Raw genomic sequence first — 14,145 nt, 5'->3', positions numbered from 1 at the left:
CCTCAGTGTCCCTGAGGGCGGGGGGGGGGGGGGGGCTCTCATCCCACGCCGGTATCTCGTTCGCCGGCTCGCCCGTCGGACAGACAGACTGCTCTGGCGAACGTCGCGAACGGCAAATAAACGGCGCGCCGCTGGTCCCCGGTGAGGCCCGTTATATCGGCGGATGACGGCGAGCCTGAGGGCGCCAGACGCGGGCCCACTCTCTTCTGGGTTAATCACTAAGAATACTGCAAATCAATAGCAGGTTTCTAGCGCTGCATTAGAGCTACCTTGACTAACAACCACGCGTTTCTTCTTATGTTTCGGCGAGTGCTGGTGATATGGAAACGCATGAAATAGTGATAGGGAGGGAGTCTCTGCCTCTCATCCTGCGCGCGCACACACACACACACACACAGGCACGCACACACACACACACACACACGCACACACACACACACAGGCACGCACAAATAACAGACAGCCTTGCGCTTGCATCTCAGAGCTGTGGTGGGTTTGATGAGCTGTTGATGAGCTGAGCCTGGCTCCTGAAAGAAGCCCCGAGAGCAGAGCAGAGCAAAACAGAGGAGAGGAGAGGAGGAGAGAAGAGGAGAGGGGAGGGGAGAGGCACTGCGCCGGAGCTTCCATCCCCTCTGCCCCTAGGCCCCGGCCAGCCAATGGGAGCCCGGCAGCCCATCCCCCCCCTCCGCCCCTTGCCAACAGCTCAGCCAACCAGGCCCCGTTCTGTCTGCCTCAGCAGCGCACACCCCCAGCCCCTCGCTCTGCTTTAGTCTCCCCTCCTCCTCTCCTCTCTCCTCTCCTCTCTCCCCTCCTCCTCCCCTCCTCTCCTTCATTTTCCATCCCTCTTGTGCGCATTCTAATTATGGAGAGTGAGCCGCAGCGCACGGAGAGAGAGAGAGAGAGGAGAGAGAGAGAGGAGAGAGAGAGAGAGGAGAGAGAGAGCGCTGAATCAAAGGAGCGAGGGAGAAGGAGGAGAGGAGGAGCGAGAGGAACGGTACAGGCACAATCACCGGCCTGCGAGTAAATTAGAATGCTTTGTGTGTCTGTGTGTGTGTGTGCGTGCGAGAGAGGTGTGTGTGTGTGTGTGTGTCTCGGCTCAGGAGGAGAGGACAGGGAGGCAGCAGCTCTAGCGTCGCTGCAGCTGTGCTCTCTCAGGAAGGCAGGCGGTCAGCTGTGCTCTCTCAGGAAGGCAGGCGGTCAGCTGTGCTCTCTCAGGAAGGCAGGCGGTCAGCTGTGCTCTCTCAGGAAGGCAGGCGGTCAGCTGTGCTCTCTCAGGAAGGCAGGCGGTCAGTTGGACCGTCGCTCTCCCCCCTCCACTCACTCAAACACCACGGGCCCAGTATGAAAGCATGGTCACAAGGGAGAGAGAGAGAGACAGAGAGAGAGAGACACAGAGGACTGGAGCACATGCAGAGAGAGAGAGACAGAGAGAGACAGAGAGAGAGAGAGAGACATATGGAGAGAGAGACAGAGAGAGAGAGAGAGAGAGAGACATACGGAGAGAAAGAGACATACAGAGAGAGAGACAGAGAGAGAGAGACTCACAGAGAGAGAGAGAGACCAAAGAGAAGACAGAAACACGGAGGAGGGAAATGAGGAAAGAGAACAGAGGGACAGGCTTGTGAGCGTGCGTGCTTATTTGTAAGGGGTAAGGGAACAGCAGCCAGAACAAAGAGAACGCAGGGAGGAGGGAGAGAGGGGAGGCTGGTTGTTTTAGAGGATGTAATGAAAACCACCAGAGATCGAGAGAGAGTGAGAGAGAGAGAGAGAGAGAGAGAGAGAAAGGGAGGGAGGGTAAAAGAGAGAGAGGAGGCAAAGGCATCACTTTTTTTTTTTTTTGCAGCCTCTCTCCTCCACTGCAATCTTTAAAACTCAGCAGCAGCCTCCCCCTTGTGTTGCTGGTTTATTCATTGCGGTGCGTTCTCCGCCTCAGAAACGAGTTCTGGGCTCTCATCCCCCACTAGGCCTTTTAATCATCTCATTCCTCACGTTCTCCGCTCTGCGCTCCCTCCATCTCTCGCTCTCCTCCCTCTCTGCCTCATGCTGGCTGGCTCTTTGAGCAGAGCCCTCGTCTTCTCCTGTCCCTGAAGTAAACACTAGTCAGTCACTTCCATTTTTTCTGTCATTCAAATACCGATCATTTTTGCAAAAAGGTCTCTGGAAACAGACAGTGGGGTAAATAAAACCACAAAGAAACAACGCCTTCCTGGGACTGAGACAAAGCTGGTGTGTGTGTGCATACGTGTTAACCTCAAAGGTTTGCACATACTACTCCTCCAACTAGAGATGTAACGGTATGAAAATGTCATATCACAATTATAGTGACCAAATTTATCACGGTTATCAGTATTATCGCGGTATTATAAAATGTGCTACGGATACACACACTGAAATAATTTCACCAAGTTTTATATTGAAAACCACAAATAAAATGAGCAGCACAAAACATAGCAGCACTATGCACTTTTTGTTTGCATTTCAAAATAATGTGTCTTGGAGAGTGTTGCCAACTGTGGTTGATGCTGGACAATATTTACGGTGGGTTTTTACAAGCGTGGAAATCAAACACTGTTTTAATGATAGTTTTATCATTATACCGGTTACAGTTACATCCCTACCTCTAACTGCATCAAATTCCCCCCCTCTCTCTCTCTCACACACACACACACACACACACACACACACACACACACACACACACACACAGACACAGACACAGACAGACACAGACACAGACACAGACACACACACACACACACACACACACACACACAGGTGTAGATCTGTCTCTATAATGAGCGGCTGAAAGGTAGTTGGGAGCCTGGCTCAGCGGGAGACAGCCTCCATCAGCTTTGTGCCTGTGCTGCATTAGCTAACGTGTGTCTGTAGCCAGGCAAACATCAGACCCAAGACCGGCCGCACTACGACGGGGATCCTCCAGCCTCCTCGCCAGCCTGCCCCCCTCTCTCCCTCTGTCTCTCTCACACACATCTTAAACCTCGTTAGGCCGCGGGGGGAAAAAAGAGCCAATTACCTCCAGCAGGCTGACCACATGTTTATTTTATCTCCCTTTAAAAGGACTCTCTGATTAAATAAACAAGAGTGGGGGGAGTACATTTGAAATTCCCTTTAATACAGCATGATGAGTTGGAAAAAAAAAAACTCTGGAAGGCGCTTAGCCCTTTCAAATACAGACAACTCTTAACTCACGGGTGTGCACGTACCGAGTGGGGCATAGAACTACAATTTCCCACACGCCAGAGGCTTGCGAAGCTCGCAGCTAAATAAGGGATGAAACCCTCGACGCAAGACTGACTTAAAAGATTCAAAGCTTCCCCCCATTGAAAAAGACCTCATAAACGGTCATACCACCAGCTCCCGACGAGACACAACGATGGAAGTCACTGTTCATTTACTGTGGAAGAAACCGGCCTGTCACTGCTAGCCTTTAGTGGATATTAATGGCAACAAAAGCGCACGGATGCAGGATTTCCCCTGGGCAAAGTTGGGCCCTGGCTGGTCTTCCCGTTCTTGACATCCGGGGCGGCACACTGTTCCGCACGCACAGGGAGATACCGGAGGGAAATGCAAATTGCAACGCCGGAACTAAAATGCCATCTCGGTTACAAACAGTAGTCCTCGTCGCCATTGTTCAACTGGACACAAGTGGAGCATCTGAAGAAACGGCGCCCCCCGCCCCCCACCCATAAATCTCCTAGGCATTTATATATGGCGCATACAAACACACGCGCGCACACACACGCGTAATATGAGGGCACAGCACATGTGGCGTAGGCCATTCTCTCATGTCCGTGTGCTCCCTTCCCCTCTCACACACGCTGCTTTCTGACAGATAAAGGGCACCACGGATTGGCTCTGACATGCCTCACATGCGTGACAGACGCGCGTGCACGCACACCCGCACACACACACACACGCACACACACACGCGCACACACGCACACACACACGCGCACACGCGCACACACACACACGCGCACACACACACACACACACATCGCCACCCCCCTCTGGGTGCTCCTCCATCAGCCTGGCTCTCTGTCCCGTGGAGCTCCTGTCATCCTGTCAGAGAGATGGAGGGGTGTGTGTATGCGTGTGTGTGTGTGTGTTTGTGTGTGTGTGCACGCACAGCCTTCACTGGCAGATCAAACCGCCGAGTCAGGGCCTATTACAGTGCAGGTTAATAACGTGGCATTCAGGCAGAGCTGCCAGATCCCCCCCCCTGCTAGACAGACACGTGTCAACCTCCTCCATGGGGGAGCTGGCCAGGAATAAACATGTGTTACCATGGAGGATCCCGTGGCCTCCTGACAGCCGTCAGTCAGCGCCGGGCGACAGAAGGATCGTTCGGCGGCGTGGGGGTCAGGGACGTGGCGGTCCGCGGCGGGGGAGGGGCAGAGGGCGTACGGCGCAGCGCAAACACCCCGGCGCTCGTTAACGCCGCGCTGCCGATGCTGCGGAAAACCCGGGGAGTCGCGCGGGAGGAGTTGACGGCGGGCGGTTGGTTGGTTGGTTGGCCGAGGCGGCGTGGGAGGGGGGAGGGAAGAGGAAGGGGTGGGGGGCGGGCGGGAGGAGGGAGGAGCCAGGAATCCCATGATGGGAGATTGACGGCACACAGGGGCAGCGGCGGAAACACAGCTCTAAAAGTGGAAGTATGAAAGAGGGTGTCGACGTGAAGCGCGCGAGTGACTGACAGCCAAGAGAGAGAGAGAGAGATTCATACCGCACTGATGAGATTAGAGAAGGGAGATTCTCGTCACCATTACCATTCCCAGTACCTCTTTACCGCCCCCCCCCCCTCCCTGGATCAGTATCTGGGCCAGGTGAGACGAGACAGCATCACACATTCAGAGCACACTCTGAACACCTCCCTCCGAGATTAAAACCTCTCTCGTGACGTTTCCTGCATACGAGACGGGCCTACAGTCAGGATGACTGATCAGTCTCTCGTCTGAAGGCCTATATTTACTTCAAGCTAAGTACAGTACGTATACAGTGTGCGTCATGGCCGCGGCACGTATCCTGCATTCGTTTGTGCGCATCTCCCTAGGCCTCCATTTTACACATACGCACGGTGCAAGACAAAAATCGTGGAAGATCTTCTGACGTTCTGCAAGATGAAAAAAAGGAAACAGCGATGAATTAGTAGGCTACTAATCGACCAACGGTGGTGAATTTTAATTTTTGAAGAGAAGTTATGTGAGCTAGATTGCAATTACACACATCTCTATGATGTGACGCTGCCGCTGCTCCATAACAAGCAGGCACGCCAGAAAAGTTGGCAACGTTTGAAAAGTGAGAAAAGACTGCAGAATAGCTAGAGTCACGAGTCAGTCTCTAAACGCTGCGCTCAAATAGAGACTGAAGATATTCGTCCAGGTTTCGTTGCTAAAAGTGAGTGGAAACAATTTGAGAGACATTTGGGAAAAAAAATGCATTGCAGAACCAATCCAAATGGGGTTCCTTCCTATTAGGGCGGTGAATGTTTTGTTTTGATTCTCCACTCCAGTTTGTTTGAAGGACATCATTTCCAGTAAGGCGGGTCCTTCTTCCCATTGGAGGTGTAGGCAGTGGCTCTGATTGGTAGCGTCGGTTTTCAGTGCTGTTCTAGCGACGATTTTCAATGGAGATGTCTCCAGACTTTTGGTGGTGGAGACCTCCAAAGTCTGGCATTGCGAGACTACAGAATAGACTACTTCCTCTCGCGAAGGACTCGCAAAGCGAGTGTGGTGCCAAAGGCTAGCATTCGGTACTTGCTCTTTGCACTGTCCTGCCTTTGCACTGCCCTGTCTCGTCCCTGCACCCTGTCCAATGTTGTCTCCATGTTATGCACCACGAGTGAAAACAAATTTGTAGTATGTTGAAAAACTGTATGGCAATAAAACGAATTCTGATTCTGACTTTTACATTTCAAATTATTTCACAAAGACATGTGAATGACAGAATTACACACAGGATCTTCATGAATTACTCATGAAGATCCTGTGTGTAATTCTGAACAGATTTCAGAAGCAACACGGAAGCGAAACTGGATCCAAAAAACAAGGATTACACTGCAAAACAATACAAAACAACAAACAATGATCTAATTAATAACATACAAAATGAACAAGAACTAACTTTGGATAGCCTTAGCCTAATATCGTTGAACAAGGCACAAGGGCAAGGCCTTATAATATAAAATAAATTGACGTTATATCTCTGACCACATCTATATATAATAAAGACATTATATCTCTGACCATGAGGGTTAGGGCAGAGAATCAAACCATTACTTGTCGCTGACCTGCCTCCTCAGTGGACATAGCTCTTAAACATCCATTCAGACTGCAGTGGAGTCGTGGAGATATTTGTTCACGTACATATATGCATTGAGGCCTTTAAAGGAGAATGCTTGTTTTTGACAACCTGGACCTTATTTACGGCATATTATAAGACTTTTGACTCACCGAGATAACTTTGGTGTAATTTGGAGGCCTGTAGAAGAAATTTAAAATCCAGCGCGAGCCAAGTATATCCATGTAATGGCGGCGGACAGTGCACTGAGAATGCAGCTTCTATAAAATCTATTTTCTGTTGCGAAACGGTTGTTTTCATCAATCTGTCTTTATGAATCGCTAGTTGTGCTTACATAGAGGGCGAGGGCTTGTTGTGGTTTTTCACATGCCTCTGTAATATGATCTTTAGAAACGTCTTTAGAAACGTCTTAAGAAACGAAATAGCTTCCCCACTTGCTCCAGCATGCATGGGCACAGTGCGCAAACTGGCTATTCTCCGTCTGTAGGCTACACTCGCGGCTCACATTCTCTACGCTACGATCGGCGTCCATCATATTCTCAAGTCATCTTCTATACCCTCAAAATCTGATAAATATTCAGGCATATTGCACACAATATTCCAGGCACCAACAAGCCGATCATAGAGTAGAGAATGTGAGCCGCGAGTGTAGCCTACAGACGTAACAGAGAATAGCCAGTCTGCGCGCTGTGCGCATGCGTGCTGGAGCAAGTGGGGAAGCTATTTCATTTCTAAAGACGTTTCTAAAGATCATATTACAGAGGCATGTGAAAAGGCGTCGAAAATAGATTTTTTAGAAGCTGCATTCTCAGTGCCCCGTCCGCCGCCATTACATGGATATACTTCGCTCGCGCTTGATTTTAAATTTCTTCTACAGGCCTCCGAATTACACCAAAGTTATCTCGTGAATCAAACGTCTTATAATATGCCGTAAAAGGTCCAGGTTGTCAAAAACGAGCATTCTCCTTTAAGATGGTTTCAGAAAGAAACAAAAGGCGAGACGAAAGTGAGACTAGAGGGGGACCTTGCAGGCCAAGGTGAAACGTGCTTTATCACAATACCACACACAATAGACGGGAAACACAGGGGATGAATCGGATTTCTCAGAACAGAAGCCGACTATATTTCTTATTGAACGGTCTGGACTGGGTTCTGGTGGCCAGCAACTGGGGTTTCCTAAATTAATTTTTCATGACAGCGCTTGCCCAGTCCAGGCTGCGATGCTTGAAACCAAATCAAAACAAACTGTAATCTGTGTGTGCTCACATTTTAGCCGATTGCTACGCGGTTTTGGACCACATTGAGTGGGGTCTTCTGCTCATAAATACTAATATTCACATCCTGGACGTCCTCTGGCTGGGCTTTATTGAGGGACATAAAGAAGGCTGATGACATGCAGGCTGGGGGGGCTGACAGAATGCAAATGCACTTAGCGCTGAGACTATCCGTCAGAGGACCTGCGGCATACAGTCACTCAGTGAGACAGGCCCTCTCCCTCTCTCTCCGTCGGATAACTAACTAACTGACTGCTGCCTGCGAGCCCATAAAACACAGCCGCACGGCAACACAGACAGGAGAGTAAGATTCATCTGTCCTCTTAAGTCTCTGCCAATGAAACCCAGGCGCTGTTCCTCCAACTCCTGCTAAAACCTCCCTTTAAACTTCAATCGAGTGGCAGTGTCCAATCGAGGAACAAACCACAGAATCCCTCATCCCGCGTTCGGGAGCATAATAAGGAAGGTGATGTCGTCCCTCTCCGAAATAAAATATGGGAGAAGAGCGCCAGCTGTTAAGCACCGAACGTAAACACACCGATCAGCCACACCGTTAGAGCCACCGACAGTGGAGGCAGCGTGATGCTCTGGGCAAGGTCCTGCTGGGAAGCCTTGGGTCCTGGCCTTCATGTGGATGTTACCTTGACACGATATCACCTACCTAAACATTGTTGCAGGCCGAGTACACCCCTACATGGCACTGGTATTTCCTGATGGCAGTGGCCTCTTTCATCAGGATAAAGCTCCCTGCCACACGGCAAAAATTGTTGGGGAACGGTTTGAGGAACATGACAAAGATTTCAAGGCATTGCCTGACGTCTTGGTGCCAGATACCAGAGAGCATCTTCAGAGGTATGGAGTCCGCGCCTCGATGGAACGGGGTGGGAACTACACAGTATTCGGCAGGTGGTTTTAATGTTGTGGCTGATCGTGTTAAGTGGCTGATTGGTGTTAAGTGGCCGCATAGGCACGGCCATCGAGCCAGAATTACACGTGCTGGCAGCCTGTAAACGAGTTCTGTTTTATGGTCGTTGTTCCAGATTTATGCCTCTTTCATACTCTCCTCAGACCGCGGCTCGCCCAAGTGACACCTCCATCGGACCGTATTTCAGCCTTAAATATCGCCGGTCGTAACTCTTGTTATGAGGCAGGCAACTCTGTGGGCTCAGTGGCTCTACTTTTCTGAAAGGCGTGTGTGTGTGTGTGTGTGTCACGTATTCCACTGTGGCCACTGGTTCTCCTGTAAAGGTGTGCACCGACATCAACTAACTATGTCTTTGATTGTTTGTGAATGCTTCATAAGTCATCTCATCATATGCCGGAGGGAGCATTGAGAGAGGTAGGAGAACTACTCAGCAGTCAGGGACTGTTGAACAGCACCAAAGTAACAGCAGTAGCCCACACACACGCGCACAAGCATGCAAACACGGCAAAGGCCTGGCGGGTGTCCAGCACTCCCGCTTGCTGCCAATCACATGGCTGGTCCTGAAAGCCCAGAGCTGCGTAGGAGCTGTTCTAATAACACAGCCATCAGGACGCAAGATTACAACGCAACCAGGGCCTTTCTGCCGCAATAGGCAAGACACCAGACTCCCAGCTTATAGGGCTGCCTGTAACAGCATTCGGGTAAAGCCAGTCCCTTAATCTGCCCGAAATGAAATGGAAGAGGGCAATGTGTGTGGAGGCTCTATGAAGGGGGCTTGTGCCCCCCTCAATCGCAGGGGAGAGACAGACAGACACGCGCACACACACAACCCTACACACATATGTGGTACTTACACCTTGGAGTGTGTTGCAGAAAATCTGCTGTGTGGTATTGTACAAAAGATCACCATCTCAGATTTAACCATTAAGGATTTCAGGATCTTTAACCACAGAATATTATAAACAATGGGCTGTTCTCACAGACCGAATCACAGGGAGATCTTCAGAGTGTATTGTTACACTTAACTCAATAACCATACACCCCATATAAACACGACATGCATATCGAAGTTGGCACACATTCCAGAAAATTCTAGCAAGCTCATTTGTCACCCACGTTCCAGAGGTGTAACAAGTCAATACCATGAAATATTTTTTTATCCCTTCCACCCCAAGCTTTGAAGCACAAGGCTAAATCTCCAGAGCTGTCTTTTATCGTATATTCTAAAAGCCATTTTCCAGCCCATGCAGTCCCTTTATCTCCATTTGCCGTGTTTTAAGAGAGCCATGTCTCCAGGGTGGGCATGGCTGGATGAGAGAGGGGTCAGATCAGCCCACGCTCTGCCTTCTGGGGGTGGGGGGAGAGGGGGCGTGCTCATTCAAAAAGATTTACGGGCGCTGTTCAAAGCCTGGCTGCCTCCCCCCGGTTCCAGGGAGGCGCTCGCCGCTCGCCGCTCACCCCGCTGCCGGGTCCCGCCGCCACATACGAGGCAGATTTGATTACGCTTCAAAACCAAAACCAGGATGAAACTCCCGCGCCCGGTTTCACATCATGTCACGTTTCACAGAGATTCTTCAAATAAAAACGTGCGACACTTGAAAACAGCCAGAGTAATAATTCAAAGTGGAGGCCACTTTCTGCACAGAAGCTGTGACATTTGCACAGTTTTTAGGCGTTAATTAAATTGCCGTTGTGCGGCTCATTACTAATCGTGTTCTTCATGTGTCCAAAACGCCAACCGTTCTCAAATCACAGAGAATGAGAACATTGCAAATCTTTAGAATAACAGTGAGAGGAGGTGCTGAAAAATGATCAGCTAAAATAAACTAGCTGGATGAATCACTGGTCCTGTAGTCTAGTACACAATGTTCCACTGCCTACATGAGCAGCATACACGCACATGCATGTTTCAAAAATCAAAATTATACAACGGTTAGTTCTGGTTCTTGATTCTGATTGTCTGGAAGCCGTGTTAAAATACTTTGTAACACACCTGGGACCGCATATCATTCCATTTTTAGTATTAATGCGCCTCCCATTTGATCCAATGCATTGTAGTTGTTGTTGCTGCTTGGCAACCCTTTTGTTAGGAGAACTATTTTGCTCAGCGGAATTGAGGGAATGATGCTTCGTTTTGAATAAATGTTAATATTTTACATTGCTGTGTGTCTATTTTACACTAATAGCTGTAGTGACCGTTGTTGTATAAAAGCAATAAACCACTCAAGGCCGTCTGTTTCGCGTCACGCCTAACAACGCCCCCTATCTGTTATAAAATCACTATAACACACGGCCTCTCGTGGTTTATTGCTTAAATATAAACCCCTGCTTATGAAAAATCACAGTAATTCCATAAGTAGAATAATGTGATTAGTACATCAATCAAGGCGTTATGCATATTTTCTCAAGGGGCTGTTTCTCAGCATGTCACCATGGCAACACCAATGGCGCCCAAACTTGAAAGGCAGCTTGAGCAGTTACAGCAGGATGAGAGAGAGACAGAGAGAGAGAGAGAGAGAGAGAGAGAGAGAGAGAGAGAGAGAGAGAGAGAGAAAGAAAGACAGAAGCTGTGATCGAAACCATTCACTCGTTCACTCACTCCCTATTCACCATGTAGTGTTCCCCATATAGTGAACTATATAGGGAACGATTAAATGGTTTTCGGACACTACACTGAACGTCATTGGATATCATGGGCGCAAAGCAAGCAGTACGCGTTCAGTATCATGTAAACAAACCGCGCCCAGTATCATATAAACAAACCGAGCGAGATGGCAGCAGGTTATATGTCAGGTAGTATTCAATTTCCATGTTCTGTTTTGAATGTTAAATCCCAAATACATGGTTGAAATTCTAATGATGTGCAAGTGTGGTTTTGTCAACTATGGTGCTCACGACCCTAGCAGCAGCTTCCACAACAATAGCTGTCAGTGGCTAAAGCACATAGCTAACGTTACAATGAACATTCCTGTAGCTATTTTGATGCTGTTGGTTCAACTTCTGTTTCTCAGCCATAAACGGAGGCAAACTCAAACTCGCAGTAGCAGCCAAACAGCTACATGAATGATCCTAACATTAGCTAACTGCTTTAGCCACCAATAGCTACCATGTTCTTCTTCACATTTCTCCTTCAGTAATACATGACAGCGCTGCATTGTGACATAGTGGAGAAATTGTAGGGTACATCTTCTGTTCACTAGAAATTGCCATGTGTTGTGGATATTTTGTAGTGGACTATATAGTGAATGAAATTAACCGTTGACAACTTGAACACTAGAAAAAAAATGGTGGACGCACAAAATAGTGCACCATATAGGGAATAGGGACCGGTTTCAAACACAGTTTGGGACCAGGAAGTGGACTGGCAGCTGGAGATTAAAGGGATAGTTCGGGATTTTGGACATTGAGCGTAATTTACAACTTACCCATAATATTGCTGATTGATGGAGATAATTTTCAGCTGATTCCATGCTGTCCCTCATTTGGGCATTCACAGCATGCTAATAATAGCGCAATCAAATCAAATTGGCTAGCATTCAAAGAAAACTCACTTAAAACACTCCACATTGCACCCAAATCAAAGATGAGGACAGTCTGTCGGGGACTTATTTGAGTTTTAATACCATCACTTTTGAATTCCAACTATCGTTGTACCCATTTGTTTGTTCGGACCTATATGGCTCTCTGTAAATAGGGAGACAGAGAGATACGCAACTAGCCGGCACTATTGCCTTCACAACAACAATGAACAGAAGAGCGGACTATTCCATTGGGGGGGAAGGGGTTCTGGGTACAGGGTGTTTATACACTTCCCTGTGGAGGAATCAGGAGCAGCATTGGAAATAGTGGTTAGTTACACACAGCACACACATACACAGTACTGTACATGCAGAGACACCTAAGTTATAGGGCACCACCGCCCGCAAGTGGGCGTCTTCAAGAAGTTGAGGGCGGAAAAAAAGACAAATAAAAAAGACAGAGGGATTTTGTATTCCGTGGCGGCTTCCCTGTGTCACTGTTCTGTGCTGCTGACAGTGAAGTGCTTTTAAGACGAGACTCCACCGTGTGTCATAAATAAGAGCTTGTCTAAGGCTGGGGGGCAGAAGGCCCGTACACACATCGTAGGCGTTCACCTCGGCTAACCCAATGAGGGGAGGGGGGGGATATCAGGTGTGCAGAGCATGACTCACACGCCGTCACTAACCGCACTGCTATGATGAGAGACGGCGTACTGTATACCCAAGTAATCAGTCACATCTGGCGGAGCCGGTTCAATAGCAGGTGGTGTAATCACAGTCCTACAGAGACAAGGGGCAAACGTATCCGTTTGGGGCGCTCTCAAACCTCGAGGCAGGATCCCGCCACCCTAATCAATTCATATTACCCATAGAAATCGAATCCAGGGTTGCAATTCAACCCCCTCTTCCCGGCCCCAAATGTATCTTGGATGTTGCGCTTGGCCTCAAAAGATATCCTGCACTTGCTCCAGAGTTGACCCGGTTTAATGATTTCTTCCTCACAGGACTGGCTAAGAAGCAGAGGTGAGGGAGAGGGAAAGAATATTATAGTCTACAACGCTGAGTAGCGCGAGAGCCAACAAAACATAGCGCTGTCTGCCAAGTCTCCAGGCTATGCAGTCAAAACAAAGCTATATTGGTAAAACATGGTCATTAAGCTATGAAATGAACATTCAGCTCCCAAAACTCTAGCTCTCTCACAGAAACAAAATGAATTTGTGCGGAGCGAGGAGGCCTTCTGATTGGTTGAGAGGAGCGTGGGCCCACCCTGACTGACGAGCCTGTGCTCCAATGGGGAGGCGCCAGCTCAGCTGAGGAACAGCAGAATGCAGCGGGAGGAGGAGGAGTGGAGAGAGGCTGTGAGCAGAGAGGAGCTAGCAGGCCCTTCTGCAACCAGCCTTCCTCTCTCCACCAACTCTCCATGACACAAGCATTCATTATACGCCCGAGTTGGAACATCCCCTTAAAAGGAGGGAGAAGCAGCCCTCAGAGAGAGAGAGAGAGCGAGAGAGAGAGAAAGAGCGATAGGATGGTGAGGTAGAGAAACTGATGCTGAATGACGAGAACTCCAGGTCCAAGTAGCAGAGTTTGGCCCACGCTTCCTCAGTAATGATGAGTGACAGCCGGACAGGGAGGGAGGGATGTTTTACACTCAGGCTCTGGAGGTGGGCCCGCTGGGCTGAAAGCTCCTGTGGTATTGTTAAAACTTTGGCAAGGACGTAAAAGGTCATGTCTACAAGACAAGTGCAAGGACGCCGCTCCTGCTACTGTAATAAATGTGCAATGAGCTGCTGATGTAGACCGTGAGGCCTGTGTGTGTGGTGTGTGTGTTTGTGTGTGTGTGTGTGTGTGTGTGTGTGTGCGTACGTGTGTGTGTGTGTGCGTACGTGTGTGTGAACTCACAGGTAGACTGGATGGTCTCTCCTGTTGGTTGAGGCCCACCTCCTCATGGTTGGGCTTCCCAGGGGTCAAGGCAGACTGGCCCCTGTTGCCATAGCCCTCCTGTGGCACCTCCTGTGTAGAGAGAAAGGATGGGGGTAAGGAAGAGTGGAGAGAGAGAGAGAGAGAGAGAGAGAGAGAGAGAGAGAGTGAGAGAGAGAGCAAGAGAGAT

At 49.1% G+C, this 14,145-nt stretch overlaps 1 protein-coding gene across 1 annotated transcript in view; it reads right to left on the bottom strand.

Moving 5' to 3' along the window:
* arid1b (AT-rich interactive domain 1B) overlaps nucleotides 1-14,145 on the bottom strand; it is a gene marked incomplete at both ends in the record, with an annotated part of 63,689 nt that overhangs the window by 29,567 nt on the left and 19,977 nt on the right. Inside the window, one exon of the mRNA XM_084439710.1 lies at nucleotides 13,938-14,048. Within this exon, the coding sequence (XP_084295836.1) occupies nucleotides 13,938-14,048 (111 nt within the window). The remainder of the gene's footprint in view (nucleotides 1-13,937; nucleotides 14,049-14,145) is intronic.

This window comes from Borostomias antarcticus, assembly GCF_949987555.1.
Source record: "Borostomias antarcticus genome assembly, chromosome: 6".
Classification (NCBI taxonomy): Eukaryota; Metazoa; Chordata; class Actinopteri; order Stomiiformes; family Stomiidae; genus Borostomias; species Borostomias antarcticus.
The sequence above is the reverse complement of the archived record's forward strand: the minus strand, read 5'-3'. Positions and strand labels throughout refer to the sequence as shown.